A 25,841-nucleotide genomic window follows, 5' to 3' on the forward strand; every position below is an offset into this window, starting at 1 on the left:
AACAATGGTGATAGCAAGACAATATAAAATACTTTAAAATATAAGAACAAAAAAACCAAAAAAAAAAACCCCCCCAAAAAAAAAAAAAAAAAAAAAATGCATAATTTTGCCAGTTAACTTTTATTTAACCTTTAGCAAACAGCCAAAAAAAAACCCAGAAAGTGCCCAGATTAAGCTTGTAGTGCAGAGAATATTCCATTTATGACACCATTAGCTCATTATTACAGGAAATACTCAAGTTAACATGTTTCCTCTCAAGTCTGCAGCCTCTCCTGTGAGACTGAGAAAGAAAGCAGCTTTACTTCTTGCTTTCTTTGACCAGTTGTTCCACTTCCTTCATGAAGCGCAGGCAGAGCTCATCCTGCCACGGCAGAGCAACACACTGAACCGCCACAGGTAGACCCTCGCCTCCAGTCACTGCCTGAACACAAAACACACTCCTGTCACTCAATGCTCAGCAGCTGAACGCACCACAGTCTCCTTCATCCACCTACTGTAATAAAAAGAAACTCTATAAATATTGGAGCCGCAATAGACTGATCTGGTTCAGTTCTTGGTTCTGTGTAAAGTCATGTTAAGTACATAGAATTGAAGTGAATGTCCAGAGTAATACATCACATTTTTAAATAACATTCCACAGGAAAAAAAATTGCATTAAATTGTATTTCTTAATTTAGCTATTACAAGATAAAACTGATACTAAGGGAAAAATTAGATTCAAGCGAGTAATGTTTATTATTACTTCAACATGCGCAGATGAGTAATAGGGGACATCAAACGATGAGCTCTACATAGCCCGAGACAGATGTGCTACAGCAGCTGATTGAAACCACATTAAAGTACACTGACGCACATTCACAAGTATTCAAAAAAAAATCTGTATTTTAGACTTTACATCAGGGGTTCCTGACTTGTTGCTGCATGAAAAGCTAGCCTGACACTGAGTCTATGACACCAGATTTACTAAACAGGGCAAAAGAGCACAATCCCCAAATAGTGCGGATAGGCGTTTAGCTAGAAAAAAAAAAATGGTTTTGCAGAGTTCACGTGAAAGTTATGTACAGGTCCGTCTCAAAAAAAATTTGCATATTGTGATATTCATATATGTCATATTTGATCCGACCAATAACAAAAAAGTGTTTTTAATACAAAAAAGTCAACCTTCAAATAATTATGTTCAGTTATGCACTCAATACTTGGTCGAGATTCCTTTTGCAGAAATGACTGCTTCAATGGGGCGTGGCATGGAGGCAATCAGCCTGTGGCACTGTTGAGGTGTTATGGAGGCCCAGGATGCTTCGATAGCGGCCTTAAGCTCATCCAGAGTGTTGGCTCTTGCGTCTCAACTTTCTCTTCACAATATCCAGCAGATTCTCTATGGGGTTCAGGTCAGGAGAGCGAGTTGGCAGGCCAATTGAGCACAGTAATACCATGGTCAGTAAACCATTTACCAGTGGTTTTGGCACTGTGAGCAGGTGCCAGGTTGTGCTGAAAAATGAAAAAAAAAAAAAACTTCAGGCATTTCCCTTGCCCCAGTCTTCCTCCAGACTCTGGCACCTTGCTTTCCGAATGACATGCAAAAGTTGCTTTCATCCAAAAAAAACAAAAACAAACAAAAAAAAAAAAAAAAAAAAAAAGTACTTTGGACCACTGAGCAACAGTCCAGTGCTGCTTCTCTGTAGCCCAGGTCAGGCGCTTCTGCCGCTGTTTCTGGTTCAAAAGTGGCTTGACCTGGAGAATGCGGCACCTGTAGCCCATTTCCTGCACACGCCTGTACACGGTGGCTCTGGATGTTTCTACTCCAGACTCAGTCCACTGCTTCCGCAGGTCCCCCAAGGTCTGGAATTGGTCCTTCTCCACAATCTTCCTCAGGGTCCGGTCACCTCTTCTCATTGTGCAGCCTTTTCTGCCACACTTTTTCCTTCCCACAGACTTCCCACTGAGGTGCCTTGATACAGCCCTCTGGGAACAGCCTATTCGTTCAGGAATTTCTTTCTGTGTCTTACCCTCTTGCTTGAGGGAATGATGTCCAGAATGATGGCCTTCTGGACAGCAGTCAGGTCGGCAGTCTTACCCATGATTGCGGTTTTGAGTAATGAACCAGGCTGGGAGTTTTTAAAAGCCTCAGGAATCTTTTGCAGGTGTTTAGAGTTAATTCGTTGATTCAGATGATTAGGTTAATAGCTCGTTTAGAGAACCTTTTCATGATATGCTAATTTTTTGAGATAGGAATTTTGGGTTTTCATGAGCTGTATGCCAAAATCATCAATATTAAAACACTGAAAGACTTGAACTACTTCAGTTGTGTGTAATGAATCTAAAATATATGAAAGTCTAATGTTTATCAGTACATTAATGAACTTTATCACAATATGCTAATTTTTTGAGTAGGACCTGTATGTGTAGGCGTGTACATCTGTGATCTCACGTATTGTCAAAGTGCATGCAGCTGAATTTGTGTAGACCCACCAGTAATAAGTAATGGTGTTGGAGCACAGCTGATGTGCTGAAAACTGTGTGCTGTTTACAATCCTGGAATTATAACTGTTTAAAAATGTATTTGTTAAATTTTATCAACATAAATACATTGTTTAGTATGATGTCCATCAAAGGTCTGATTCTTCTGAGGATGGGGTCTAAAATCAGTGCTGTCCTCCTCCCTGTTTCTCCATTTTTTGGCCGTGTCTCTTTGAACCCTATTGCACAGGCTGTGAAACTGAAGAGCTGAAAGCAGTTTTGTTGCCGCTGGCATTGTGCGACTCGTTTAGCTTGAAGGTTACAAGTCACCTCTGACTTCATTGAATAAATTTAGCATTGAGTGCAATTTTCCCTCAATTTTTCACGTGTCTGAGCGAACACACAAACTCCCTGAGCGGTCCCTTGGACCACTGTGAGCAACAGCAGACGTGTGCACTGTGGTCACGCCAGCATCGAATCCATCCAAGTTACATGGTTTATTAAAATAATCCAATTACAGCATTTACATTTATGTTAGACTACTTTTAATTAAGTGCTTTAGCCCACTTACAATGAAAATGTAAAAAAAAAAAAAAATCTAGTCATTGACCTGTGTAGTATGTTAACACTATTGGAAGTAAAAATAACTTGAACTCCAATTTCGAAAACACAACTTTCTTTTTTTCTTTTTTCTTTTTTTTAATAAAGCTCTGACTTGTATTATGAGTCTGAGTCTGTGAGAGAGTCCTGTAACTCTGTCTGCAAAATACAGTAAATAATGACCAATGCTGGGCAATTAATTATATAGTGATAGGGCGATCGTGGCTCAAAGAGTTGGCAGTTCGTCTTGTAATCGGAAGGTTGCTGGTTGGAGCCCCAGCTCGGACAGTCTCGGCCATTGCGTCCTTGGGCAAGACACTTCACCTACCGCCTACTGGTGTTGGCCAGAGGGGCCGATGGCGCAATATGGCAGCCTCGCCTCGGTCAGTCTGCCCCAGGGCAGCTGTGGCTACAAGCTGCCCTGGGGCAGTAAATGTAAACAGGAAGAAAACCAAACATTGCAGATATTTTTATCATAACTCTGGATTAACACAATTTAAAAACTGATATAAAGTCCACACTTTTTCCGTCAATTGCTCCGTCTGTCCTGCTCACATCTCCAATGGTTGTACATGTTGTCATTAACATGGCTTCACTCCACATCAGCCGCTTTGCCAGCTAAAAGACCGGTGTCGGCACATAAGGACGCTGTCATAGCCTGTCAACCACGTTGATTAGCTGCGTATATACGAATGTGAATCGCATCATTGGCTGGACTACGGGATAAGGTGGCATCGTTCTAATCCCATACGGGAGCCGCCAGTCACTGACTGACTAACACTGCAAAACAGAATTGTTAAAGCATTCATTTTCATTTCAATTCAGGTTAGAGTTTTTTTGTGCGCAACGCAGATTTTCTGTGCGCAGAGGCCGTGCCAGCAGTGCGCAATTGAGCACGTGCGCAGCTTAGAGGGAACATTAATTGAGTGGTTTGGTAGTCAGTTCCTTGGAATGGTTAGTCTGATTGCCTATCGATCTTGCTTATCGGTTGCACTTGCACATGAGATACAATCAGCTGATTTCAATTCATATGCCGCAGGGCGAAAATAGTGACACAGTCAGTTTAAATTGCAGAATAGAACGAGCGTTAAGGTACAGTGAAAACGTCCAGAACAGAAACAACTGCAACAGTTTTTAAATCTACTGCACAATATTTTAAGGCATTTATCTGCTATAAAAAGACAGGCCAGGAAAATCTCATCACATTCTCTGTATTTTATCCTCAGTTACTTTGACACAAAGGCATCTGCTGTGATGCTTACACCTCTAAGATCTCACACGTGTCAGCTTTTTTTTATACAAATATAAAAATAGGGATATGTACTGATGAATGATCAGAATTCTAGTATTTCTAGATACCTGAGTTAAAACTGAATCGACTGGAGTCAAAATCAATACGCAGCACTAATTTCATGGAGAAATACGAATGTAATGTAATGAGTTGTGTAACAAATTGGCTTCACCTGGGAATAATTAAGTAATGCACTGGATGGCCTGGCCTGACACAACGTGTTAGTAAAGCTGGCTCTATGTTCTCACTCAGTCTTATCTCACTGGTACATGTTGCCTACCTCTTTGAAGAGTTTGTCCCACATGTCCTGATAACAGCCCTTATAGTGCTTGAGTTCCTCCTCATCCTTTGCGGTCACTGTGGAAACAGTGACTACACCCGCAGGAAAGGTAAGGAGATTGTAGAGCAACGTGTAGCTGCCAGCAGCTGAAAGTGTAGAAAACAAAAATAAAGAAACATAAACACCATTCTTAGCCTTTACAAATGTTGTTGAATGTTGATGTTTAAAGTGTTCACATTTTAAACATCTTTAAAGTCCTTAGATTACAGTATTTTAACTCATTCACTGCCATTGACGTCTATAGCCGTCAATTGCAGTGAATGAGTCAATGGGTTTAACTCATTCACTGCCAATGGCTGGCAGTGAATGAGTTAAAAACAAAGTGATAGATACAGAAACTAAGTTGTCTGTCATACTGAGTGAATCATACTTGAAAGCTTGCCACAGTATAAGAAGTTGTAGGCTGGTCCAGTCACAGGACACAGCAGCACGTCAATGTTGCAGCTCCTCCAATGTGCTATTGTCTCTTGAATGTAGTCCTAAAGAAAACACAGGAAATCTCAATTTCTCCTTCAGACTTTCATACGTGACCATGCATCATCAGCTGACAGTACCTCAACAGCAGCATGTTGCTTCCACAGCTCTGGAACAGATCTAAAAATGAAGCAGAATGTTTGGATACAATTCCTAGCACATGGAAATGTAACAAAGAAACGATTCAAGCACAAAAATGAACAATTTCAAGGATACTTTCTCACCCAACTCCACAAAGAGCATCAAAGTTGGCAGAAACACGAGGAAACTGCCAAAAGAAGACAAACTGAGGTGTAAAATTAATTTTCAAACCAATCTCTAAATTAATATGTTCCTGTCACGGAATTAGAGGACTCACCACGGGTTTTAGCAAGAATGAAATGGTTTTCTTCAACCACTTGGGAAAGCCGTAAGGAAAAACCTGAGGCTCCAGACAAGGGTCCACAGGTCCCCCTTCCCTAAAATGAAAGAGATCATTGGCACAGGAGAAAACAGTCTGTTCAGAGACACTGAACTGAGAATTACTGTAATGGTTTCAAAAAGAACCACAACCCCATGTTGTTCATAAAGACAATGGCAGCATGCTGATGTTTAGTGGTTAGAACTAAAAAGAAGCAAAATCTCTAAATGTTACATGATTTAAGTTTAGAAAACAAATGGTACTAACTGACTTATTAAATGGAACAACTCACAGTTTTTGTAGCAGGGTGGTAGCTCCATCTGCTAAAAAACCCTTTATCAATAGTTCAGGGAAAATTTGATCCATCTTCAGTGGACAGTAAGGGACGAGCTAAAGACACAAATATCAACACTGAGGACCTATGACTCATATCACATACGTGGCTTGACAGTGATCATAGTGTGTGTGGTGACGTCTTACTGTGTGTCCCTGCCTGCTCTAGCAGAGCTTTGACCTCTCTGACGCCTCGGGCCATGCTTGGAGATGGATGCGTGTAGCCATCGCTTTCCAAATAACCAATCCTTAGAGGTCTGGAGCTTCTGTATATCTAAGGGTCAATCTTTTTTACTTCCTCAGTCAATTAAACATAATCAGTTTGCAAAGGTTAAGATTACAGCCTGTAAAGTTAATTCTGTATCTCAGGACATTAATAACAGGTGAAGTAAGAGTAATATAAAGTGAAGCGTTAGGACAACTATGTATCGGCATAATTCGTAGCTTTTAAACAAAAGAATAATCATTAACAGATTATATGAACCTCACAGTACAGGACACACCTCCATGTTAAAAGGTAATGGTGGAACAGTGGGGTCCAAAGAAAACATGTGGTCACAAAGAAGTGCCTGCATGCACAGAGCCAGGCTGTCCACATCTCTTGCCATGGGTCCAGGAGATGACGGCACTAGTTTCATACAAAATATAAAGCAGTGACTCAAATATTTGAGACAGTTTGTGTCTGTGAAATATTGCTATACAGTGGTTATGTAACTACATTTACTTTATATGTAAAGTACATATGTTTCTTACCTGACTTTTGCCCTCGATAAATTGGACGAAGGCCCTGTAAACTAATCATTACACAAAAGTGTTAACAAAGACAGAGTTTAACTCAGTGTAACTCAATGTATAATAACTTTCCAGGAAACTGACTGAATGAGACCCACCTGAGCCGACCTGCAGTTGGCTTGAAACCACAGATTCCACAGAAGGATGCAGGAATACGGATACTGCCACCTATATCAGTGCCTATACCAAGCAGGGAGCCCCCTCCCCCGATGAGAGCCCCCTCCCCACCAGATGAACCTCCAGAGGTCTTCTGGGGGTTATGAGGGTTCACAGTCTGCCCGTAGATAGGATTACTGCAGTCATAGCTGTCAACAGACAGTTAATGAGTCTCTGCATATTATTTTCATTCATATTTTCATTATTTGCACATTTGGAATGGACAAAGGCAACTTAACACATGCACTCAGTTTTAAATGTGCTGTAGATTTTTATGTGAGTAACTGATAAAAGATGTACTTTAAAAGAGCTTGAGGCAAGTTGGTTCTCACAAAGGGAATAGCTCCTTGTTTCTTCAGGACTTGAACAAGCACACTGTCCTTTTCAGCGGGCTGGTCCAGGTTAATGACCACACCACAAGAACAGTCATGATTCTAGTGTTGGAACAAACAAAGATGATAATGTTACATCAAATACCTGAGCTATGATGCTCGAGAATACTGTACCATACTTATAAATACTGATGGGAAATACTTTAACTGTAACTGAAATTTGCATTGCATAACCTTTGTAATACCTTAAATGTAATATTTTCTTTGATGCTAACTGGAACTCCGTACAAGAGACCATCCTTGTTGGAGCCAACAGTTGTCAGCTGGTCCAAACTCTCCAGCAAAATTTCAGTGCAGCAGTTCAGCTTTTTGTTTACAGCCAGAGTCTGTTGAAAGGAAACAAGCACAGACAGATTGAGATTAACTTATTCACCTAAAGGGATTTTAATCTTTGTAAAATATTAAACTCTTGTTGGAAACACAAACATTACTTGACACATCAGTCTGTGTTGCTTATATGAATATTATTATCCAGTGTGTCTAAACTTTAACTGTAATAAGACACAATTCTGTGTAAAAAGAACTAAAAAGCAGTGAGTTATAAGTAGGAGTAATGTCAAAAATAAACATTAAGATAAGTCTGAGTAATTTAAATGATTACTTGTTTAAAAATGACTTTTGCTGTATTTGATCTATTATGAAAGATTTGTGTCATGCTGGATATTGAACCTTTTCCATGTAAGAGTAAAGCACATCCTCGGGGCGCAGTAAACCTTCGTTCAGCTGCTGTGTCAGCTCAGACAGGGAGAGCGTCAGGATCAAAGCAGAGTCAGTTGTCGGATGCTAGGAGACACAGACCCACACAGAATCATTATGTTATTATTTCTTTTAAAGGCTGCAACAAAGAGACGTAACCGCATCCATGTACAGATTCAGGATTCTTCCTTCCACTTTTTTTTAAACAAACTTTCTCAAACACAGCAATGAGTTCACTGCACTTAAACGGTCTGCACAGTCATAACTTTAATTTTCATGCTCAAGTAGGCCTAAGCATGGAGACATTGAAAAGTGCCAGTATTTTGATATTTAGTGACTAACCCTCCACCAGGTTAAACTAAAAGCAGATCATTAGCTGAGATTTCTCGATAAAGAGAAAGCAGAAAACCCCCCAAAGCTCTGAACTCTCACCGACTGTTTGTACCGGAGCACCGCCTGCTCTGCCCGCTGCAAGCTCTCGTCTCTCCCGTTTCTGGCTCTCTGTATCTTTTCCTCCGCCTGTCGGAGGCTGTTGATCTTTTTCACCCGCACAGCCAGGTATCCCACAATGCAGGCAACACCAGTGAGCAGAGCCGCTGTCCAGTTGTCCATCTTCACTCTCTTAATAAACAGTTCAGTGTCCTGCGTGGCTTTCGTCTTTGCCCTGTGGCTGCAAAATGCAAAAATCCAAGCGGACCTAACAGTCAGATGTTTAAACACGACGACAGGCTTGTCTTGTTTTAGGCGTGGCCGTGTTGTGTACCGTAGCTTCCCTAATCTACATACACAGCAACATGGCCTTTCATTTCAATAATAACCCACATTCTAAAATGTAAAATCTAATTAGTTCTCAGAATGTAAAGAAATTATGCAAAATCGCTGCCTTAAAGAAAAGTACAGCTTACTTAAGATTGCTGAGTTAGAGCAACTTATTCATTGTGAGTACACAGCAGTAAGAATGGCTTGATTTTTCTGAGTGAGAAATACTAAATGTTAACCACTGACATAAACATTTATTGTTCAGCTAAATTAAAAAATAGTTTGTGGTAACTTACGTTTTAACATTTTGCTTACGTGACCAAGTGGTCGGCGGAGTTATAAAAGAATAATAAAATGACAACGCTATAGGGGAATTTCACCCCCAGGAAATATATATTTAAGAAAAATAGATAAAAGGAATAAAGAGAGGCCGCACAGATTCAAGGATGCACACCGAGGCAGATTGGCTCCAATATTAAAACTGTTTTATTTATAGTAAAAATAAATAAAATATTAGAAAATCAAATGTAGCGTCGTTGTTGACAGTGTCCTAAAACTTTAGGACACTGTCAACAACGACGCACCACAAGAAGAAAATCACTACAGCCCACCCGGTGCTGTACAAAAGTGCGAAAATGACCCACCACCTGAGGTCTCAGGGCCACTGGCACATCCTCCGTTCACCGAAATAAAACACAGAAACACGTTAAAAGAATAAAAGGACACTGAGCGTCCGGCTCGCTACAGATCATAAAAAACTAAAACCAACTTTAATAAAAGAAATCACGCGCGCGCACGCACGCACACAATACTGGAAGGCGTACGCCCCACGAATCAACTACAACTCCAGCAACAATCCAGAATAAAATAAAATAAAACCAGGCGAACCAGAAAAAGGTAAGCCTACAGTTTCACGACGAGACAAGACAAGACAGCAGGCTCCACCGAGGAGGAGCCCTCACAACAGCAGCTGGGAAGGCGTTTCACTCTTCCGATTAAGGTCGGGCAGTTTGCCACGGAGATGTGAAGCAGCAATCAAACCCTATAACAACAGATAAATATAACCTTAGCCTCCGGTAATTGTGAATGCTAATAAAAATAGTAGGACCGGAGGCGCTATACTCTCACTGGTGGAGATAACTGGAGCACTTCTCTCCGCAACGCCGGAATAAAACAAACTGCCGCGCTGTAGCTGTCATATGATCTACTCGCTTGCTGATCAATCCGTTGTGGCGTGCCAGCATTGGCTGCTGCTTTTTGCCAAACGGATGGGAGGAATAAACCAGGAGAACACCGGCTTTGTCATGGTCCTGGGTCGGTGACCCAGCGCTTTGAGTTTATGATTATTATTTTCTAGTTTATTCTGATTTTGTATTAGTTCTTGGGGTTTGGTTGTAGTGTTTCTTTTCCCTACCTGTGTCTCCCTCTGTGCTCTGTCCCCGAGTTTTGTGTTGTGAAACAGTCTGTGTGTGTCCTGTTTTACTTTGTAGGGCTGTGTCTCGTTATGCCTATTAGTTCCAGCTGTGTCCCCTCCTGTGTGCCGTTTCCTGATTGGTGTGTGTATTTATAGTTTGTGTCTGCCTGTGCTTCTCGTCGCGTCGTCTGTGAATCTCCCGTGTAGTCTACATTGTTCCATGTTTCTTCGTGTCTTTCTGCTCCTCGCTCCATGTCCTCCATTTCGTATTAGTTTTCCCAGTTTATGTTTATGTTCGGTTCTGCCCACACCTTGGTTTTGTGCACTGTAAATAAAACCCACTTGCACCTCCGCCATTGGATCCTCCTTTCTCACCATCCACACTAGAGGTCTGCATTCCCGCGGCTGTCCCGCGGGAGCCGACCAGATTTCTTGCGGCGCGGGAATAAATTTCCAAATAAAATGCGGTAGCGGTCGGTAACTCTGGTGTAATTTGAACGGGAGCGCGCGGTCTGAAAATATAGCGTGCCCGACATTTTTTCGGAACAGCATATCTGTGATTTCCTCATTCTAATTGAGCACTGGTACAGCCAGTGCTCACGCCTGTTACACGCACTGAGCGCATGGATCAGTGCTTTTTGCACGTGCATTTTACTTGCACAGTCTGTGACTCTGTGCGCGCATCACCTGCATCAGAGCGCGCTTTACCAACATGGCAGAGCAAACTGAAGATGCAATTTCCTTGAAGGACGTTCAGCTGGGATTAGACAACGGTCAGTTTACTTTAAGGAAACCCACATCAGGCAAGTCTGATGTATGGGAGTCTTTTTCATGCGTCATAGACGCAAATGGAAAAAAATTACCCTTTGTACAATGCGATAAATGCCTCAAAGTTTTACCCTTTTGCAGTCACAAGACTGGAACCTCAGGTTTAAGGCGGCACTCATGTCCCATCCCATATTTTTGCAACACGTTTTCCATGTTAAAAGATAAATGTTGCATGTTGACAGATAAATGCATCTTGTTTAAGAAAAATAAATACAATCATTGCACAACCTGCAGTTTTATCTGTTATCTCTATTTTTTGGTGGTACCCCATTTAAATGTGAGATTTTGGAAACCAGATCTAAATTTAGCGGGAACGGTCGGGTCGGGTAGAAAATTATTCTAAGCGGGCAGCGGGTGAACAAAGACTGAATATACAGCGGGAGCGGGACTAAAAAAACATTCCCGCGCAGACCTCTAATCCACACGACTGCCGCCCCAGCCGTGACAGGCTTTACTTTATATGGACTGGCGCCACCCTGCAATCAATATGCAGGTGGGTTCCCAATTAACCTAGCGAGCGAGCGAGGGAGAGAGAGAGAAAAAGAAAGGCGAGTAGCCCATCCGGCTACACTTACAAATTAAATGCAACTAAATCCCATTAAATTTGTATCACTGTTGACTTAAAAGATTTCTAGTCCAACAACACAATAAACAATATAAAAAGTGTATGTAAATATGAATACAAAATAATAATGAAAAACACTTCTTGTAAAGCGTTAAATCAGCGTAACGATTATTTTTAAACGCAAAAAATTGATCAGCCAACATACTGGAAACTGTTCTCCTGAACAACAAACCACCACTACTGTAGCTGGTGTTATTTAATGTTTTAAATGTTTTCAAATCAACATTTCATATTTTTTATTTTATATATGTATCTGTTACACAATTTAAACTTTAATAACTTCACAACGAATAAAAGCCTCGGATGTAATCCTTTTGAAACTATGTTCACATAACTTTGTATTGCAATTTACATTAATGATATCGGCTGTTAAAGCTAAATGTTTCCCGAATTTTTCTGCTGTTTTCTGACCAGCGCATGGATTGTTCCCAAGATTGTTTGTGTCTCGGCATTTTCTGGATCCTGTTGATGTCTGCTTAGTGCCCGTGGTCGGCTTTGATGACCTCCGCCGTGAAACCTGAGGCCGCTGCGTCGGATTTCTCGACTTGCTGAAGCCCGTGCTCCAGCTCCAGCTCCAGCTCCTGCTCCTGCTCCAGCTCCTGCTCCTGCCAGGATTGGCCTGGTGAGTGACAGATCGCTTTTGAACGACACTTTTGATCTTCAGGACTTTTTCGGTTCCCGTGATCTGGATTTCCTGTGTGTGACTGAGACGTAGCTGAGTGGTGGTGAGTCCAGTGCTCTGTCTGAACTTCTACCAGTGGATTGCTGGTACTTTAACTCGCCACGGACATCGGGTGGAGGTGGAGGCACAGCGGCTATTTACAAAAAGGATGACAAATGTAAGCAGTGTTTTCTGAAGCCTTCATTCTCCAGCTTCGAACTTACCTCGCTTGAGGTGAGTCACACAAACCCGGTTTTCTGCGCCTCATCTATCGCCCCCCGAAATACAACAAGAACTTCATAAACGACTTCCATTTTTTCCAGCTGGGATTATGCCCAACTGTGATCATGTTCTTATTGCTGGCAATTTTAATATACGTGTGTTGTCCTGATAAACCACTAGTAAAGGACTTTTTGGGCCTTTTGACTCTTTTAACCTGGTATAGTCCGTGCCTGGCCCTACACATGAGCACGGACACACACTGGACCTTGTTCTTTCATGTGGTCTGCCTGTCACTAACCTGGAGATCTGTGACTCTGTGCTCTCAGATCATATGCCTGTGTTATTCAATGTTGCTTTTACACATACTGCAGTTAAATCTCGCGCTGCCGCTCTGCACTGTCGGGTTATTAACCCCTCCACTGCCACGCAGTTTTCTGCTGCTTTTAATCAGCCCTGTGGCCCTTCTGACTTTGTCTCCTCTGATACAGAAGACCTTAATTCCTGGTCTTATTCTTGCTGTCAAACTATCTTGGAATCTGTGGCTCTAGATATCATTTCAAACTCTAAGACTGCTGGAATTGCTACTAGAACACTGCCAAAGAGGCAAAAAGGGAATACTTTGCAAATATTATTTCTTCCAACAGTCATAACCCACTTGTGTTATTTAAAACCATTGAGGCTGTTCTTAATACTCCATTGAATGTCTGTTTGGAAGTTTCTGCTAATATGTGCAATCATTTTCTGAGCTTTTTTATAGTGAAGGATGTCACCACCAGGGCTCTCATACAGCTTCTGACTCTGACCTCTCTGTCTCTGTTGTTTTTACTCAGTTTGAGCTTGTGACTCTCTTGATTTTAGGGGATGTGGTTCATCATATTAGGCCTGGCAAATAGAACTCTTTCTGTCAGCCTTCTCAGTTTTGTATCATCTTCTGCTCAGAATGCAACATTTTGATTATTTATTTATGATGAAATTAAAAAACATATTTTCCCAAAAGTTTACATAATGAATGACATACGACACAAAAGCAAATGTACTATGTACTAACTCATATCACCATCAATGAAAATAAGTTGGGGGTTTCTTATTATTATTTTACAATAATTTCAGTTCAAAGTAATTCAGTGAGTGCTGTCAGGGAACATGTTAACTATCAGGAAGGAGCGGTCAACGGGCAATTAGCCCACTTTAAAGTCCAGAAAGAGTAATTTATCATTTTTTTAATATAATTAAAAAATGTAATGTAAAAAAATGTAAATCTTTCTATAACTGCTAAGATAGTTTACTCTCTTTTGGAAGTTGACTGCTTGCAGACTGTAGTTTTCTGAACAGAAGAGATCCATGTATGTGCTGATTTTTGATCATCCAATGCTTTAATAAATACACCAAAAGATGAAGCGTTTTGACTGCAGGTTCCTAAAAGTGGATAAATGATCATGATAACAATGGTGATAGCAAGACAATATAAAAGACCCGCCTTTAAAATATAAGAACAAAAAAACATAAATGCATAATTTTGCCAGTAAATTTTTATTTAACCTTTAGCAAACAGCCAAAAAAAGTGTCTAGATTAAGAATTCTCCACCATTTATGACTTGATTAGCTTATTATTACAGAATGTACTCAAATTAACTTGTTGTCTCTGAAGTACTCAGCCTCTCCTGTGAGACTGAGACAGAAAGCAGCTTTACTTCTTGCTTTCTTTGACCAGTTGTTCCACTTCCTTCATGAAGCGCAGGCAGAGCTCATCCTGCCACGGCAGAGCAACACACTGAACCGCCACAGGTAGACCCTCACCACCGGACACTGCCTGAACACAAAAAAACCCCACTCCTGTCACTCCAGCTGAACGCACCACAGTCTCCTTCATCCACCTACTGTAATAAAAAAACCCTCTATAAATATTGGAGCCGCAATAGACTGATCTGGTTCAGTTCTTGGTTCTGTGTAAAGTCATGTTAAGTACATAGAATTGAAGTGAATGTCCAGAGTAATACATCACATTTTTAAATAACATTCCACAGAAAAAAATTGCATTTCTTAATTTAGCTATTACAAGATGTTAGAGGAAAAATGATTCTATGTAACTTTACCTTCTTTTAAATGTACAAGCTGTGTTTAAGATAAGTAGTTTAGAAGTGTCTTTTAGATTTTCCCAGCAAGGACGTATTGTCTCAGATTGTTTTATCTTTCTCCCAGCTCTCTGCTGACGAGACTAGAACCATATATGGAGTTGTTTTATTTTATCTGTTTATTATTTTCTTATCCTGTTCTCACTGTCTCTGTGCTCTGTGCCTATAAAAATGCCAAGCCTCTGTTCATGGTTGTGAGTTGTTCTTTGCAGCTCACCCGTGCGCACGTTAAAGCATAAAAAGTAACTTTGTCTCATTGTGTCTTTATTTCTCCTGGGTTTTTTTACAGAGTTTTCCCCCAACATTTCTTGGTCCTTCGGAGCCGGAGCGCCTCCATCGTGTCCCATCTCCGTGACCAGTCCACGTTGTTCGCCTGTCGACAGCTCACACACCAGGTGTGTGATAAAAGACCAAGAGCGTTAAATTCGGGTCTTGGCCAACGTCTTAGAAAGTGACCCACGGTGGTGGGGACCCGATCGAGGTGGACCAGACCCGGCGACACTGACCAGGTAGATACAGACACACTGACACAATCTTGCGTTAAAAACGTATTTTAAATTCAGGGAATTTAAAATAGCGGAAGTAGCTCGTCGACTGGTAGCTTGGAGCTCGTCGACTGGAAGCTCCCCACTTCTGTGGGTTAGGTTTGGAGCTCTGGGTAGCTCCCCCAGCTGGGTCTAGACAGGGTCTAGGGAATAAGTAGCTCGTCTACAGAAAGACTGGCAGCTCCCCTTATGATAAGGGTTCCGGTCGCGCGAATAGGTGTGAATGTGTGTGTGTATTGTTTCAATTAACGGAGCAAGCTGAATTTTCACGGTCCAATAAGTGACTGAGCTGCTCCTACTGTGTTTTTTTTTTTTACTGCTGTTCACTGACGTGCTGGTGATTTGAGAGAACGGTCGAGTTCCGTCTCGTAAAGTTCACACCGCTTTCGGAACTAGTCCGAAAGTCGAAGGGCGTGTGAGCAACCACTCTCGTCTCTAATACCAGCGAAGGTGATAGCAGCTGTATCGTGTATACATTACTTAAACAAAAATAAGTAAATACAATAAGATGGGTAATCAAGCAAGTGAAATTAAAACTCACTCCTGCTGACGAGCAGTGGTGAGAAAAGAAAAATCCAGGCGCCGGACAAAACAATGTCTGTAAATTGAGAAATTTAAGAAAACAAAATATAAACAGTCAGAAGAATAGAACTCAACTGCCAGTTTAGTAAAACCAGAAGACGAGACACTGTGCAGTGCCCACAATCCTTTTAGAAAGCCATGACTCATTCCTGCAGCCGCATCTGCAGCAACACCCATATCAGGAAGAACATAATAATCCCTATTAAGTGAAAACTAGAGATCACAGTAGTTTGAAGTAGTTTAAAAGGGTTGAAAACAGACCCCACTGAGTAGATATAAATATAAAAAGTACGAAATAAAGATAAACAAAGGGAAAATTACAGTAGAAATTATCTTTAGAGTATTTGAAATTAATAATAGCAAGGATAACAACCTGTAAAGTGATATTATCAATGAAACACAGTTGGCATGATGACCATGCCCACAATGTATAAAATGAATATAAAGCAAATAATTCACACGAAAATATTTTAATAACATAAATAAAGTATATTAAGGCTGTGTCACTGTTCAGCCAAGGACAGTGTGTGAAAAGGTAACTGTCTCCACCTTGGGAAAAGGATGATACTGCAGGTCATCTGAAGCCCTTGATGGATACAAAATAAAATATAAATAATATATTATAATAGAACTGCCTGGTCCGCCATGCAACAGAGAGAACAAATGTGACCGCAGATTGGATGAATTCTAAATTATCTGTTTGCTGAATAAGATGATCCTAACTAACAAATTGGCTCAGTAGTAGTATAGTGGTACACACTAATAAAATATTATAATATGCTATTGCTGTTATAAGACAAAGAGGATAATATTAACAATGACATAATATTAATATGAAGAGGCACCTTAGTCGGTTATGATGTGAGGTGGATAATTGTTAAACAGTAGTCTGCATCAAGCTTAAGGTTTGCTGAAACTCAGTGTAATGACATGTGAGATGAAGACAATACAGAGAATAACTAAACTAATGAAGTGCATAGAGGCACTTGACCAGCTTGAAACCTATCATTCTAGAATGACACATTGCTGAGATATAGAGCACACCTATAATAACAACCAATAAGCAAAACCCTGTAGACAACAGCTAAAACTACAGGATTGAGAAGCTGAATTAAATATGTAGACACTGCTAAGCTGATGAGCATGTTCCACATTTTCTTTTCCTTTTATTTATTTGTTTCTTTTAGAGCAGAAGCTGCTGTAACACACCCAAAGAAAGACTCTAGGTCTGACCAACCGTCTCAGTCATGGGCAAAAAGATGACAGTCAATAAAATTCTAAAAGATAATTTATTGACGAAAAATATATCAAGAGATAAAATATAAAGCAGTCCAGTTTCCCCACTTATGAATTGTATAAAAACACACAGTCCCAAGGCCAGAGCCAGCTATGCCACACGGCCAAGTTGCACTCCACATGTTGCCTTTAACAGGATTAGAAGTTGTCCTTGGAGACCCACCACCCTGCAAGCATATAGTCAGTGGTCACTCAAGCCTCTGCAACCCTGCTGCCTTTAGGCTGTGGCATATAATAGGCCCTGGACTGCACAGAGAGACAAAACGACACACTTAATATAAAATTCATAGCGCAAAACCCATCCATCCCAAACATATCTGATTTCATCACATTACATACCTACACAGAGAGACAAAACGACACAGCAGTGTTTGTAGTGTGGGCTATAAGTAGACCAGTGTATCAGTGCAATCAAGTACACCTGCCTCTAATTAGTCCAACCCGATTCCAGCCATTGGCTCACCAAAAATGTGACACACACAAAACCACTCCCAACCCAGTGCAACTTCACACAATAATATGGAGCTGAATTAACACAGGCACATTAGTCTACCATGTTACAAGCTGCATGCTATTAAAAGCCAACATATGCAGACTTCTGCCTTGTTCGGATGGCAGCATTTTTTCTTTTTTCTTTTGTGTCCTGACACGTTTATGTTTTTGTTTTTGTTTGATTATTTTGTTGGTTTTGGAAACGAATTTAAACGAACTTGTGACAATACTTGAGAATCACAGTGACACATAGTGATTAGGCATATGATTGAAAAATGCCTAGGTTTAGAGCTGTGAGCTATGAGCTGTGAGCAATGCAAAGTTTTATATATATAGATATATATATATATATATATCTATATATATAAAAAACTGGGAAACAACCCTAACTTCAGAGTTTGAAATGTGTGAGATGCATGAATTGTTTGAAAAACTAGAAATTATTTAAAACTGCCTTAAGTGAAAATGTAGTGTTGCATCTATTCTCCCAAAACAAGAAAAAAAAAAGAAGAAGCATTCTGTAACTTAAAAATAAGGCTGACGTGTTGACATTAGACTAAAACACTAATCCGCAGGTGGCTATCAGGGACAGAGAGGCGAGCAAAGTCACAAACACCAAGGCTGCAGACAGCCACGCAGAAACAGCAGATAACATAGAGACAACGCCTGCTAGAACCGTGGAGAGGAAGGTCACTTCACACGAGATTGTAGGAGTAGGCCACAGAGAAATAATGCAAAACAGTTTTGAGGCAGCCACTTAAGAACTTAGTTTTCAAAGGACAAATTAGTTGTAAAGTCAGCTTCAGGCCACACAACTGTACAACAATTAACTGCCCCTTTAGAACTAGTACATACAGAAAGTGGCCGCAAGTGCTTTATTAAATGCATATATGACCCGTCGTGTCCAGTAAATTTGCTAGGTAGAGACGCTCTGACAAAACTTAAGATAGGTGTAATACCAGAAAAGAATGGCATGACTGCTGAGTGCATGCTAAATGACACCCCACCAGATAGCACTAACACAGAAAACAGTAGCCGCGTGTGTCTCTCTCAAGGCTACGGTGTTCCACATTATTACTGGACTCTCGCTTTGCCAGAGCTAAAAGCACTACACGATGTGGCCCGTCAACACACACCCGCCACATCCACTTTCCAGAAACCGACCGAGTATCACAACACTCTGAGATTTAAACAAACTCCAGGCCCAGATCCACCTTATGATCAGCAAGTGTGGAAGCTAGGAGAACAGCATTTGACCTTACAGCACAAAACTGATACTAAGGGAAAAATTAGATTCAAGCGAGTAATGTTTATTATTACTTCAACATGCACAGATGAGTAATAGGGGACATCAAACGATGAGCTCTACATAGCCCGAGACAGATGTGCTACAGCAGCTGATTGAAACCACATTAAAGTACACTGACGCACATTCACAAGTATTCAAAAAAAAAAAAAATCTGTATTTTAGACTTTACATCAGGGGTTCCTGACTTGTTGTTGCTGCATGAAAAGCTAGCCTGACACTGAGTCTATGACACCAGATTTACTAAACAGGGCAAAAGAGCACAATCCCCAAAAGTGCATGCAGCTGAATTTGTGTAGACCCACCAGTAAGAAGTAATGGTGTTGGAGCACAGCTGATGTGCTGAAAACCGTGTGCTGTTCATGATCCTGGAATTATAACTGTTTAAGTGGAGTATAATAAAACTTTAAAAGCACACTTTTACTTAATAACTTTTATCAACATAAATACATTGTTTAGTATGATGTCCATCAAAGTTCTGATTCTTCTGAGGATCAGTGCTGTCCTCCTCCCTGTTTCTCCATTTTTTGGCCGTTTCTCTTTGAACACTATTGCACAGGCTGTGAAACTGAAGAGCTGGAAACAGTTTTGTTGCCGCTGGCATTGTGTGACTCGTTTAGCTTGAAGGTTACAAGTCACCTCTGACTTCATTGAATAAATTTAGCATTAAGTGGTTTGGTAGTCAGTTCCTTGGAATGGTTAGTCTGCTTGCCTATCGATCTTGCTTATCGGTTGCACTTGCACATGAGATACAATCAGCTGATTCCAATTCATATGCCGCAGGGCGAAAATAGTGACACAGTCTACAACGTGGATATAAACATTACTTTTATTTTAAATTGCAGAAAAGAACGAGCGTTAAGGTACAGTGAAAACGTCCAGAACAGAAACAACTGCAACAGTTTTTAATCTACTGCACAATATTTTAAGGCATTTATCTGCTATAAAAAGACAGGCCAGGAAAATCTCATCACATTCTCTGTATTTTATCCTCAGTTACTTTGACACAAAGGCATCTGCTGTGATGCTTACACCTCTAATAAAGTCTCACATGTGTCAGCTTTGTTTTTATACATAGATATAACAATAGGGATATGTACTGATAAATGATCAGAATTATAATATTTCTGGATGTCTGCGATAAAACTGAATCAACATCAATATGCAGCACTAATTTTACTCTTACTGCACTTTCTTTACAAAAATCTACTTTATGCCTTTTTAATGCTAAAACCCAGTTTTGTCCTGAGACAAAGTGTTAGTAAATCTGGCTCTATGTTCTCACTCAGTCTTATCTCACTGGTACATGTTGCCTACCTCTTTGAAGAGTTTGTCCCACATGTCCTGATAACAGCCCTTATAGTGCTTGAGTTCCTCCTCATCCTTTGTGGTCACTGTGGAAACAGTGACTACACCCGCAGGAAAGGTAAGGAGATTGTAGAGCATCGTGTAGCTGGCAGCAGCTGAAAGTGTAGAAAACAAAAATAAAGAAACATAAACACTATTCTTAACCTTTACAAATGTAATTATTGTTTAATTTAAATATAATTTAGTTAATGCAGTAATGCCTTTGCTTTGCTCTTTATCCAGATGTTGTAATCCAGGTTACCTTTTAATCAAGCAATGTCTGGAGACAGTTTCATGACTCTTACTGTGCTGCACTCTGTCCTGTAATGCCCAGTTTTCCCAGCAGTAGACAAAAGCAGTCGTCCTCATCTTTGATGAAATGTCTCTTTTTCTTCACTTTTTTAAGTCCTGTCACACTCTTGTATTGTAACATGTAACTGTTTTGTTTCTTATACTGTATGTATCCGGTTCCCCAGTGATGAAACCCTCTGAATCCACTACAACATGAATTACACCTTTAGCTAAACTTCATTTACAAATAGAAGTACTAAACACAATAAAAATTAAACTGGAAAAATAAAGCGGTTGTTTTCTTAGTCCCTGCAATCTTTTGCCTTTTATAGTTTACAGCTATCATAATCAGCCATACTTAAAAGTTTGCCACAGTATAAGAAGTTGTAGGCTGGTCCAGTCACAGGACACAGCAGCACGTCAATGTTGCAGCTCCTCCAATGTGCTATTGTCTCTTGAATGTAGTCCTAAAGAAAACACAGGAAATCTCAATTTCTACTTCAGACTTTCATACGTGACCATGCATCATCAGCTGACAGTACCTCAACAGCAGCATGTTGCTTCCACAGCTCTGGAACAGATCTAAAAATGAAGCAGAATGTTTGGATATAATTCCTAGCACATGGAAATGTAACAAAGAAACGATTCAAGCACAAAAATGAACAATTTCAAGGATACTTTCTCACCCAACTCCACAAAGAGCACCAAAGTTGGCAGAAAGGCGAGGAAACTGCCAAAAAAAATCAGCATCATTATAAATGTTTTATCAGACTGAACTGTGAAGTTAACTGTTAAACCAAGGACTCACCACGGGTTTGAGCAAGAATGAAATGGTTTTCTTCAACCACTTGGGAAAGCCGCAAGGAAAAACCTGAGGCTCCAGACAAGGGTCCACAGGTCCCCCTTCCCTAAAATGAAAGCGATCATTGGCACAGGAGAAAACAGTCTGTTCAGAGACACTGAACTGAGAATTACTGTAATGGTTTCAAAAAGAACCACAACCCCATGTTGTTCATAAAGACAATGGCAGCATGCTGATGTTTAGTGGTTAGAACTAAAAAGAAACAAAATCTCTAAATGTTACATGATTTAAGTTTAGAAAACAAATGGTACTAACTGACTTATTAAATGGAACAACTCACAGTTTTTGTAGCAGGGTGGTAGCTCCATCTGCAAATACACCCTTTAAAAATAGTTCAGGGATAATTTGATCCATCTTCAGTGGACCGTAAGGGACGAGCTAAAGACACAAATGACAGGATTAATGACCTATGACTCGTAGGGCTATGCGATATGTCGAAATATATCAGATGACGATATGAAAACATCTATCATTTCAAATTATATGCTATCGTTTGTCATGGTGTCGCAAAATAAACTGTTTACAGCAATATTTTTTCATCGGGACACAGAGAATACCAGCTTAGCCAGTGAAAATGAGGCAACACCAGGTAGCTCCAAATGGAAGGACCAGTCAAAACAAATCAAGGACCTTATTCCTAGACGAGGGGCTACCTCTGAAGCATGGACATGGCTTGGTTATGAAAGAACTGACGCGGACCGGAAAACTGTACTATGCAAATTACGCTGCAAACCGCTCACCACCACAGACTCAAACACGACAAACTTCTTCTACCACCTACACAAGAATCATGTGAAAGCGTATAGAGCGAGTTTATGGATGGGAAGCAAAAAAGAGCCGTCAGGTGCTCAAAATAAACTTTAGACTCAAACATTAGAACAGGCTTTTCCCCGCAGCGCGCCGTGTAATAAATACATACAAATAGAAATTGGAGCCCCTGTCACAACTTATGTTTAAAAATGTATAGCTTCATGCATGGGTCAAACTACTCAACTCCAGGTACACAACGCCCAGCTGAAAATACTTCACGCAAGTCGAGTTGCCCGAGATTTACAGAATTTACAGAAAATGCCCTATTTTGTGATATCTATTGTTATCGGGATGAAAAATGTCCTATGTTGGGATATGAGATTTTGGTGATATATAGCACAGCCCTAAATCACATACGGGGCTTGACAGTGATCATTGTGTGTGTGGTGACGTCTTACTGTGTGTCCCGCCTGCTCTAGCAGAGCTTTGACCTCTCTGACGCCTCGGGCCATGCTTGGAGATGGATGCGTGTAGCCATTGCTTTCCAAATAACCAATCCTTAGAGGTCTGGAGCTTCTGTATATCTAAGGGTGAAGAATTTTCATTTCCTGAGTCAATTAAATATAATCAGATGTGTTTGCGAAGTTTAAGATTACAGCCTGTAAAGCGTAATATAAAGTGAAGGATTAGGACAACTATGTGTCGGTTTAATTTGTAGTTTTTAACCAAAAAAAAAAATCATTAACAGATTATATGAACCTCACAGTACAGGACACACCTCCATGTTAAAAGGTAATGGTGGAACAGTGGGGTCCAAAGAAAACATGTGGTCACAAAGAAGCGCCTGCATGCACAGAGCCAGGCTGTCCACATCTCTTGCCATGGGTCCAGGAGATGACGACACTAGTTTCATACGAAATATAAAGCAGTGGCTCAAATATTTGAGACAGTTTGTGTCTGTGAAATATTGCTATACAGTGGTTATGTAACTACATTTACTTTATATGTAAAGTACATATGTTTCTTACCTGACTTTTGCCCTCGATAAATTGGACGAAGGCCCTGTGAACTAATCATTACACAAAAGTGTTAACAAAGACAGAGTTTAACTCAGTGTAACTCAATGTATAATAAATTTCCAGGAAACTGACTGAATGAGACCCACCTGAGCCGACCTGCAGTTGGCTTGAAACCACAGATTCCACAGAAGGATGCAGGAATACGGATACTGCCACCTATATCAGTGCCTATACCAAGCAGGGAGCCCCCTCCCCCGATGAGAGCCCCCTCCCCACCAGATGAACCTCCAGACGTCTTCTGGGGGTTATGAGGGTTCACAGTCTGCCCGTAGATAGGATTACTGCAGTCATAGCTGTCAACAGACAGTTAATGAGTCTCTGCATATTATTTTCATTCATATTTTCATTATTTGCACATTTGGAATGGACAAAGGCAACTTAACACATGCACTCAGTTTTAAATGTGCTGTAGATTTTTATGTGAGTAACTGATAAAAGATGTACTTTAAAAGAGCTTGAGGCAAGTTGGTTCTCACAAAGGGAATAGCTCCTTGTTTCTTCAGGACTTGAACAAGCACACTGTCCTTTTCAGCGGGCTGGTCCAGGTTAATGACCACACCACAAGAACAGTCATGATTCTAGTGTTGGAACAAACAAAGATGATAATGTTACATCAAATACCTGAGCTATGATGCTCGAGAATACTGTACCATACTTATAAATACTGATGGGAAATACTTTAACTGTAACTGAAATTTGCATTGCATAACCTTTGTAATACCTTAAATGTAATATTTTCTTTGATGCTAACTGGAACTCCGTACAAGAGACCATCCTTGTTGGAGCCAACAGTTGTCAGCTGGTCCAAACTCTCCAAAATTTCAGTGCAGCAGTTCAACTTTTGGTTTACAGCCAGAGTCTGTTGAAAGGAAACAAGCACAGACAGTTTGAGATTAACTTTTTAACTAAAGGGATTTTAATCTTTGTAAAATATTAAACTCTTGTTGGAAACACAAACATTACTTGACACATCAGTCTGTGTTGCTTATATGAATATTATTATCCAGTGTGTCTAAACTTTAACTGTAATAAGACACAATTCTGTGTAAAAAGAACTAAAAAGCAGTGAGTTATAAGTAGGAGTAATGTCAAAAATAAACATTAAGATAAGTCTGAGTAATTTAAATGATTACTTGTTTAAAAATGACTTTTGCTGTATTTGAGCTATTATGAAAGATTTGTGTCATGCTGGATATTGAACCTTTTCCATGTAAGAGTAAAGCACATCCTCGGGGCGCAGTAAACCTTCGTTCAGCTGCTGTGTCAGCTCAGACAGGGAGAGCGTCAGGATCAAAGCAGAGTCAGTTGTCGGATGCTAGGAGACACAGACCCACACAGAATCATTATGTTATTATTTCTTTTAAAGGCTGCAACAAAGAGACGGAACCACATCCATGTACAGATTCAGGATTCTTCCTTCCACTTTTTTTTTTTACAAACTTTCTGAAACACAGCAATGAGTTCACTGCACTTAAACGGTCTGCACAGTCATAACTTTAATTTTCATGCTCAAGTAGGCCCAAGCATGGAGACATTGCAAAGTGCCAGTATTTTGATATTTAGTGACTAACCCTCCACCAGGTTAAACTAAAAGCAGATCATTAGCTGAGATTTCTCGATAAAGAGAAAGCAGAAAAACCCCCAAAGCTCTGAACTCTCACCGACTGTTTGTACCGGAGCACCGCCTGCTCTGCCCGCTGCAAGCTCTCGTCTCTCCTGTTTCTGGCTCTCTTGATCTTTTCCTCTGCCTGTCGGAGGCTGTTGATCTTTTTCACCCGCACAACCAGGTATCCCACAATGCAGGCAACACCAGTGAGCAGAGCCGCTGTCCAGTTGTCCATCTTCACTCTCTTAATAAACGGTTCAGTGTTCTGCGTGATTTTCGTCTTTGCCCTGTGGCTGCAAATTGGTTTAAATGCCACATGGACCTAACACACAGCTGTTTAAATGCGACAGGCTTGCCTTGTTTTAGCTGTGAACTAAAGTGGGCGTGGTGAGCATGTAGGGTTGATTAACTTCAGGACAGACAAAAAGCCTTTTTTAGTGACTCATTAACCAGTAGCCACCAACAACTAATATGAGCGTGAGGAAGAGTGATTAACCCACTAACAAAAAATCAATATGCTATGTAATTAATAGGGGTGCAACGATACACAAAATTCACGGTTCGGTTCGGTTCGATACTTTGGTGTCACGGTTCGATATTTTTTCGATACAAAAAAATGTTCATGCCTTTTTAATTTGTCATTTATTAAAATTATAAATATATATTTTAACTCAAAAGTACAGTTTTTAAATTTAATGTTGCTGAAACAAAAGTAATTAAAAAAATAATCTGATTGAGGAATCACTCATCTTTGGAAAAGAGAGTTTATTACAGAGAAATGGCTCTTTCCAAAATAAAAGCTATACTATACGCTTCTTCTGGGCTATATTCTCAGCAGCATATTGTAGCGGGTCAGGGCTGTTCGGGGTTCTGTTTGTACAGTTATGTTTTGTTTATGTTGCCATAGTGACGGGTGACGCCCTCTCGCTGCGACGGTGTGTACTTCCGGGGTCAGAGGGCGCCCTGTGTGTTGTTGTTGTTGTTGCTGTGCGGTTGCCGCGCTGAGCAGTTAGCTAGCGGCAGTGTTCTTCTGCAGATGTCAATAAATGGCTGTGCTCCCTGGCTAGCTCACGGGAAGCAAGACCAAACGACACCTCCGTCTCCTCCTTGTCT

The 25,841-nt window shown here is 40.5% G+C and overlaps 2 protein-coding genes, 1 long non-coding RNA gene and 1 pseudogene across 7 annotated transcripts in view; 1 reads left to right on the forward strand and 3 right to left on the reverse strand.

The window, feature by feature from the left end:
* Window positions 1-10,098, reverse strand: part of LOC120747113 (vitamin D3 hydroxylase-associated protein-like) — a 48,956-nt gene extending 38,858 nt beyond the window's left edge. Inside the window, exon 1 of the mRNA XM_040052760.1 lies at window positions 9,335-10,098. The gene's annotated coding sequence lies outside the window, so the exon portion shown is untranslated. The remainder of the gene's footprint in view (window positions 1-9,334) is intronic.
* Window positions 102-10,219, reverse strand: LOC120747117 (annotated as a pseudogene).
* LOC120747119 lies at window positions 1,379-17,034 on the forward strand. Of its 5 annotated transcripts, none has more exons than XR_005699040.1 (4): window positions 1,379-1,388; window positions 2,905-2,915; window positions 8,636-8,641; window positions 15,697-17,034. It is a non-coding gene; the product is annotated as an uncharacterized LOC120747119 (long non-coding RNA). The 5 variants fall into 5 exon arrangements; XR_005699041.1 differs by having other exon boundaries at window positions 15,767-17,034; XR_005699043.1 differs by lacking the exon at window positions 8,636-8,641 and adding an exon at window positions 14,360-14,368 and having other exon boundaries at window positions 15,907-17,034.
* Window positions 13,792-25,108, reverse strand: LOC120747118 (vitamin D3 hydroxylase-associated protein-like). Its single transcript, XM_040052770.1, has 15 exons — window positions 24,784-25,108; window positions 24,324-24,437; window positions 23,844-23,981; window positions 23,567-23,700; window positions 23,209-23,415; window positions 23,072-23,112; window positions 22,822-22,946; window positions 22,502-22,627; window positions 21,574-21,671; window positions 21,240-21,339; window positions 21,118-21,161; window positions 20,974-21,013; window positions 20,790-20,898; window positions 20,111-20,256; window positions 13,792-14,250 (listed from the first exon to the last, which is right to left on the reverse strand). Exons 1-15 carry the CDS (start codon window positions 24,961-24,963, stop codon window positions 14,128-14,130), a joined length of 1,725 nt encoding a protein of 574 aa, XP_039908704.1. The 5' UTR covers window positions 24,964-25,108; the 3' UTR covers window positions 13,792-14,127.
* Window positions 25,109-25,841: the final 733 nt, after the last annotated feature.

The sequence above is a fragment of the Simochromis diagramma genome, unplaced genomic scaffold (genome assembly GCF_900408965.1).
Source record: "Simochromis diagramma unplaced genomic scaffold, fSimDia1.1 OVJJ01000419.1, whole genome shotgun sequence".
Lineage (NCBI taxonomy): Eukaryota > Metazoa > Chordata > Actinopteri > Cichliformes > Cichlidae > Simochromis > Simochromis diagramma.

Coding starts and splice junctions, on each gene's coding strand:
- LOC120747118 (XM_040052770.1), bottom strand. CDS start 24,963: ATGGACAACTGGACAGCGGCTCTGCTCACTGGTGTTGCCTGCATTGTG. Junction 24,438..24,783: donor TGCTCCGGTACAAACAGTCG/GTGAGAGTTCAG, acceptor TGTGTCTCCTAG/CATCCGACAACTGACTCTGC. Junction 20,257..20,789: donor ATACTGTGGCAAACTTTTAA/GTATGGCTGATT, acceptor CTACACTTTCAG/CTGCTGCCAGCTACACGATG.